Source organism: Rosa chinensis, chromosome 7 (assembly GCF_002994745.2).
Source record: "Rosa chinensis cultivar Old Blush chromosome 7, RchiOBHm-V2, whole genome shotgun sequence".
Lineage (NCBI taxonomy): Eukaryota > Viridiplantae > Streptophyta > Magnoliopsida > Rosales > Rosaceae > Rosa > Rosa chinensis.
Window position 1 is genome coordinate 8,112,712 of NC_037094.1, and position 7,671 is coordinate 8,120,382.

At 36.9% G+C, this 7,671-nt stretch overlaps 1 protein-coding gene across 1 annotated transcript; it reads right to left on the reverse strand.

The window, feature by feature from the left end:
* Positions 1 to 1,663: 1,663 nt before the first annotated feature.
* LOC112175618 lies at positions 1,664 to 6,302 on the reverse strand. The gene is given in 8 exon segments (XM_024313321.2): positions 1,664 to 2,131; positions 2,134 to 2,390; positions 2,630 to 3,000; positions 3,185 to 3,350; positions 4,139 to 4,183; positions 4,788 to 4,944; positions 5,095 to 5,482; positions 6,013 to 6,302. Coding segments are annotated over 8 exon segments (1,638 nt in total). The 5' UTR covers positions 6,208 to 6,302; the 3' UTR covers positions 1,664 to 2,072.
* Between the last annotated feature and the right edge of the window lie 1,369 nt (positions 6,303 to 7,671).

The window sequence follows — 7,671 nt, forward strand, 5'->3', positions numbered from 1 at the left end:
TATAGTGGGCCTTAGGGCTTGCCCTATTCTTTTTCTTTCTCTCTTTTGGGTTGGCTTGGTCTGGACCTTTTGGGGGTGGCATATCCTGCTCTTAGTCCTATATTGCCTCTAGGTCGAAGCTATCTGTTGTTTTCATGAGTGGAAACGTACACCATGAGGGTCTTAGGCGTCTAAACTTCTGAAGACAGTTGTTTTGCCTTAGGGTGTATAGGAGTAGGGGATTTTATTTTCCTGCATTTTACTTTCTAGCATGTTCCTTCTTGGTTTTTAAGTTTAGGAGTCTCCGTATTTTTGGAGTTTAGTCTTTTAATAATTGAGCATCGATTATGTAATATGAAGGGTGCTTGTACCCTTCATGTTTGACCGAGTGAGGTCATCATGATTTTACATCAATGGATTAGTCTTCCGTTGCCCTAAAAAAAAAAAAATTATTCCGTTAAAGTAGGGATAAAATTGTACATATATTTTTTTTTTACAAATTTTTTATTAACTAAATTAAAATAAGTTGTAAAAACATTCACTAATCTAGATTTAGCTACCTCCTCTATTTATTTGTCTCACTAATTATTCTAAAAAAGATTTTTGATTAGTTTATCCAATTTAATATATATTAACATTTTTATGAAAAAAAAAACATTTCATGAAGAAGAACCAAACACAATTAGAGGTACTGAAATGAATTGCCTCGAGAAGTCAGAGAAGATGATGAATAGAATTCAGTATTATTTTTATTTTTTCATGTGTCAAAATATTTTTTAAATTATAGATGTAAAATTAAATACTATTAAAAAGACTATTTTACCCTTGATATTTTTCCCACATGACTGCCACATAGGTACTTTTAATGAAATAATGGACAGAAGTATTAACATACCCTTGAGATTTGAACTAGCGGAGACCACATTGTCGGTTATTCAAAATGGCTGGTGAATTTATTCAAAATACCACAATTCATCAACTGAATTCCCAGCACCAAATTTATAAGGAAAATCAAATTCTCAACCTAGCTTAATCTTAATTAAACTACTCACTCACCCAATGGATTACATACTGCTCTTCTGCATCATCATTTCAATCTCATTGTTGAAGGAGATTTCAAGTTAGCAATAGACTGTGTTCAAGGCAGATGTCAAACTCCTTGGCGGATTAAAACACTTTTGCAGGATATATAGGCTCTCACCTTTCAGTTTCAGTCAGTAATGTTCCAGCATATCTATCAGGAGGCTAATTTTGTTTCAGACCGCTTAACTTTGAAAGCGCATACTTCTCATAATCTTTATGTTTGGTTTTTCTGTATATCCCTTTCAGTGTCCCCAGCGTTTCACTTGGATCAGCTGGGAATGGTGTTTGCCGAGGCTTTGTTTTATACTCACTCACCCTCTTTCACTATTTAGGCGTATCAATTCATAAGTTACCTTCTGTTTCGTCAAAAGTTGCTAGCTGCTCTCTTCTTTTTCACTCACGCTGAGGTGAAGAATTAGAGAAAAGGAATGATATTATTTTCATGAGGAAAATGATATTGTCAGCAGAACATGAAAATGATATTGTCAGCAGAACATATCATCCCCCGTATATGACATACTCGTCACCGTTTACACCGACGAAAATTGAACTCTGATAGCAAAAAAAATCCGGAAAATAGTAGCAAACGGGGCAACATGTATGGACCAAAATAGTTTAACACTTTTAACTATTTCTTTTTGCTTTGGCCAAATACCAAGAAGTCAATAACCCAAGGTAGGATTAATAGCCATACGAATTTGAAGTGGAGGCTAGAGTACAAGAACAATTGGAGTCAAGTCTAAGGAACATATCTTATGGTCCATTCATACTCTTTTAACTTTTGATTCAGCAACCACCAGCTGAAAAATGAAGGCTAGAGAGGTTACTTAAACCCAGCAACATACCCTCCTCACTTCCTCAAAATTGCATCCAATACATTCTCATCCGCTTAGCGGCTTTGAATGCCCTATGAAAAGTTATTCCTCTCGAAGACAAGTTACAGTGCTTTGAATACCAATACAAAATGAAGGACTAGTTCCTTCAAAGGGCCGATATCTGATAGCTGGAGTCTATGAGATTTTGTGTAAACCAACCATCAGATCAGAGGATATAGAAATGAGAAGGGGCTAGTGCAGAGCCATACAGCTTTGAAAACCCGTTTCTGATGAGCCTTAATGGATTGGGAAGGCTTCTGGGCGTTATACCTGATATCAAATATGTGAATCATAGGATCAGCAGTACCGGATGAGATGTATAAACCATCAGGAGACCAAGCTTGATTTATCAGAGCCGATTGAGAATCACTGCTCTCTTGCTTCCACCCAAAAGCATGTATCTCTGTTTGCCTCAGTCTGATATCATATAGTCGGAGCTGCTTCTCATGAGTACTGCATATGAAAACAAATGGAGTTGGCTTAAGATGATGTTGTGAAGCAAGACTAACAAGCCGAAAGTTTTACACAACACTATTATGGTCAATAACAATAATCTACAAAAACTGCCCATCGATCATGAATCATTTTTGCAAATAATATAACACACCATGCAAAGACAAGTACTAGGGGACAATTTTCTAAAAGGATAGTGGCACACAAAGATTCTAGCTTCAAAACACGAGTGTTCTCACCCTGCTTGAACCATGAATAGATTAAAGTCGCAAGGATTTGGCAAAACACTCATGCATTTACTATCTATCTGATGCTTAAACTCTGTTCTTTCCATATTAGCATTGAAGCCAACAATCCTCTTGTCTGCTCCCACAGATAGTATAATTTGCTTTTGCCACATCCCAGCAACGCCCATAACAGCAGATGAATGTATACTCCTATGCAATTGCTTTGGTTTCCAGACATTTTCTGCATCCGTCTCTTTCCAGAGTACAACAGCATGATCACTACCACCAGTGACAAAGCAGGTATTCTCCCAAGGTGGGAAAACTATGCTGTTAATAATCCCTTTCACATGAGGCTTGGCTTCCAAGAAAGTAACACGAGGTTTCTGTCAAACGCGGAAAAAACTAGAATCAGAGTTGGAAAAATATCTAAAAGAGGAACCAAACTTCTCTATGGGTGCTCTATATTGGGGGCAGAGGGCATGCTCTTCCAGCCCCATATAATTCTATGTATTTATCCCAAGTGATACCAACACACAATTGCGACATTATTTTAACCACAGCCCTTACCCCTTGTGTTCGATTTAGATTTAGAACTGATACTTGTGATTCCCCACCATCAGCAGTATACACAGAAAATAGGCTGTTTCCATGGGGATGCCAGGCAATATCTTCTGGCCATCTCCTTTGCTTTGGGGATTGGCAATCTGTAGTACTAAGTAGAGAAGCACCTGACCTACAAGCAAAAGAAACAAATGGAACACACAAAAACAATTAGTTGGGTAGGGTAGAAGCACCTGGCCTGCAAATCCAAAAACAAGAACACACATGTGCACTACAAAATTGGATAGCAACTTTCCACTTAAAAACTAGAGAAGGAAAATTGAGAACGATTAATAATACTGAGACACCAAGATAACTACATAGACCACCAGATAGCACACCACACAGCGTCAGTTTTTGAAATGTGAAAAGAAAATGTTAAAAACTAATTGTAATAATGGGCTGGGAGATTGGGCAACAAAATAAAGATCATTTAAACAGGGTCCCCATTCTAGAGATTGCTATAACTAATCCCACCTGGTTTCCCATCAAAAAGCTTCCAGGTTGTCTAAGTAACTCTTCCAAAGTCCCAATAACAAGAAAGATCTGTCCACATCATTAGTCAACTAAGGACATCTTTCCTCTAGAAGCAGAGACTAGAAAGCATACTTTTGCTAACTGGACGTGCGGTTGTGTGTGTGTGTGTTTGGGGGGGGGGGTGGTGTGCGGTACACTACAATTGACCAAACATTATCTTTTTTATAATGAAGAGGCACCGTCCATGCATTTTCATCAACTCTTTCTTATGAAACAAACTATTCAGTCCACCCGTTTGCATATATCTCTATCAAATCCTGAAGTATGTAAGTAGACATTATGTTTCATTTTCCTCTAATTTATGTTTATGCTGCTACCAAACAAGCAATGCAATTTTGGAACTAATTGTGTAACAGACTAACAGTATGAAAGTTCAGACTTTACCCCCTGCCTTGAACTTCCCACAAGTTGACCAGTCCATCCAAAGCGCTGCAAAATCGAAAGCAATTGTATAAGATTTGACCATGTTTATCAGCAGCATTTCATGCATCTCGTAGTTCTATGACAGAATAGACAACATCTTTCTTTTAGGTTCTAGGGCAGCTCACAATAAAACTATCATTCCAAAACTCTAAATCACATAAAATATTAGGATATCCCTCAACTCAGTGTAATAGAGCACATGGAATTGTGGAAAGTTACGAACTTAAGAACAAGATTCAAAGCAGTGACATAACCTTATAAAATAATAATAATAATAAAAAATAAATAAATAACAAAATACCTACATCTGCGCTACCTGAATGCAAAAAGATACAGCCATACAGGATATTCGAAAATTGAATGTTTTAATTACAAAGTCTCATTTAAAGACTCACACTCAAACACCACTATTAAACAAAAGACCATGGGCAGTAGAAGACACAACTTAATCTTACAACAGGAGGGTTTACACTTTTTTATAGGATTTGTTCCCTCATACTCAAAGGTGAAAGATTAGAAGAGTGAAATTAAGACAATAGATAGTACGTGGATTGATGATGAGTTAAAAACAGGGAAATACACTTGTTCCTCATAACTCGTAATGTTATACCTGGTTGCAAAAAGCTGATCATTCACTGGACACATATAAAGACATCTCAACTTTCTCTTGTGATGACTGGATATGTGATTGTTTGAATGGCACTGGATTATAGAGGGTTTGGAGCTAGTACGAACCATCGGAATTAATTCTTTATGTTCTTTCTCCTCTGAAATACAAACAATTTTCCCAATCAGACATACACACATGAAATTGAATAAAAATAACACAGAGAAATATTGTGAGCATGTAACCTAAAGAAAAACAGTCAAGAACTTGAGGTGACAGCACGAGGCCAGTCAACAGCCAAGAGTCTTACCGAACTTCCGTTTTGTCCCTTTATCTTGAACTTCAACATCCTGCTTTGACGAACTTCTATAAGACTTATCTCCTTTTTCTTTGCTAGCACTAATAGACTGACTAGAAACTGCCGGGCTGGCTTGAGAACTAGAACTAACTTGTGCCTTCCCACTAGACCCTGCCACTTTCGGAGGTTGGGAAACTTTTGGAGTGACAGCAGGAATTAAAAGTTCTGTTTTAGATTGAGGCCGGCTTCTTAAAGGGATAGGACTCATTGATCTGCGCTCCTCCTTTACACTTTTAATTCCATTACTCGGAGACACCTTAGTCGACGCTGCCTTGTTTTGGGATCGAAGTCGAGCCAATTTAGTTTGAGACTCATTCAACCTCTTCTCTGCTTCAACAAGCTGCACCAGTTTTCCAAACCCATAATTAACGCATAAATTCCCTCAAAAGGCATATCATGGATTGGGAAACATAGAAAAACACTCATGGTTACAGGGCACATATAAAAAAAAAAACACCTAGCTAGATTTCTTGACTCGGTGATTTTCACTTCAATCCACTGTGATTCAGATTAACATTTTGAGTAGCAACTAAACAATAAGAATCCAGGCTCAAACATCATTTCAAGAAAACAAAAGATGCAAACTTTATTTCCTTTCGGTGTTATCTCACATGTACCCACTAAACCCATTAACGGATTGACCCTAGTTTAACCCACAGCCAATATGAATAACATAAACACAACAGCAGCTCAAAAACAGTAGCTGGAACTTGAAACCAAACATGTAAAGTTGAAACAATCAGAAACCCAATAAAGCTTAGCAGAGCAAGCACAAACCCAAAAAAAAAAAAAAGCAGCATCATTCACACAGAACCCAAAATGTGATTATATAAAATGAAGCATGAAAAATGAACACGGTGTCATGCAAACCTTGGATTGGTAATACTCCCGTCTCCGGCGATTGTGTTCCACTTCCTGAGCGCGGTGCTCAATCAGAGCGATGAGGGCGTCTTCTTGGTCTTGTCTGCTATCTGGGTCGCCGTTCTCTTCCGCCGGCGGCATCATGGTGTCGTCGTCGTCAATCTCCACGCTTTCTCTTCTGGGGTTTTTGAGAAGAGCACTCATTGTTGTTAAAGGTCTTTAATTTGGCCGCAAAAGTGAAAACCCAACCCCATTTCAATCAACCAATTCCGCCATTAATAAACTTGTTCTTCATTTTTATGGGCCGGAAATGGGAACATTATTAATATTAATGCTTACGAAATTTTACATGGAGAAGTTAAACCAGAGGGAAAAAAAAAAAAAAAAAAAAAGGGATTTGGAGGGGTGTGTTTGTTTTGAACAAAGAAATACTTACTAATTAATACGGTCTCTTCACTAGTATAAAAACACATAAATCTTAATTAATGATTGAGAATTAAATTTTTTGTAAAAATTACCATATACGACAGTTATTACGTCAGATTTTATCACGATCGTGATGAATTAAAATTATTGTTTGTGATATGCCGTATACGACAGTTACTAACAGAAAGATAAACCTTTATGTTTTGTGAGTCCTACTACCATGCAACTTCCGTACGTAAGATTTTATCACGATCGTGATGAATTGAAGTTATTGTTTGTGGTATGCGGTATACGACAGTTACTAACAGAAAAATAAACCTTTATGTTTTATGGGTCCTACTACCATGCAACTTCCGTACGTAAGATTTTATCACGATCGTGATGAATTGAAGTTATTGTTTGTGGTATGCGGTATACGACAGTTACTAACAGAAAAATAAACCTTTATGTTTTATGGGTCCTACTACCATGCAACTTCCGTTCGTAAGATTTTATCATGATCGTGATGAATTAAAGTTATTGTTTGTGGTTGCACCAACTCTCATAATATCAGTACGTAAGAAACGGTAATTTTTTTAATCATAAAATGACAAAATTTCATTTTTAAGTTGGTAATTATTTCTAGTTTGTACTTTGTACAATTGTTTTTCCCATACTCTAGGAATCCCCGTTTCATTGGTCTTGCTTCTTTTTTGTTTCATTTGTATAAATAACTATGACTATAATAAAAAATAAAAATAACACTCCAAACTTTACCCGTTAGCTATGTATTTTAACTCACTCTTAAATTAATATAGCTTAGATTATTAAAGAATAAAGAGGTCTAAAGAGTGGTTAACCTCATAATATGAATCCAATTGGTTAGTTACTTGGTTTACTCTGTCAAACAAATTGCAACTAAATTTTCATCCTCTTCGTTGCCAATTTCAACCAAGAGGTAGGCAGGTAGCCATTGCCTCGCTCACATGACCCTCCAGACTTGGTCTTACCTAAGAATAAAAGATCCTATAGTTCGAGAAAAAAGACTTATCAATGGACAAAAATTTGCACGGACAGGTTCTCTGTAGCTTGAGCCTTGAGGGCAACAAATGATTTTAAGAAGTATAGTTTCTGCTACCAAAAACAGAAATTTGTATTCGGTAAGAGTTCAATTTACGGTTGCAACTGAATGAAAATAGTACAAAAGAAAAAGCAAGACATCCTAACGCACGGTGCAATTTAGGTTCAGAAAGGATACTCCGA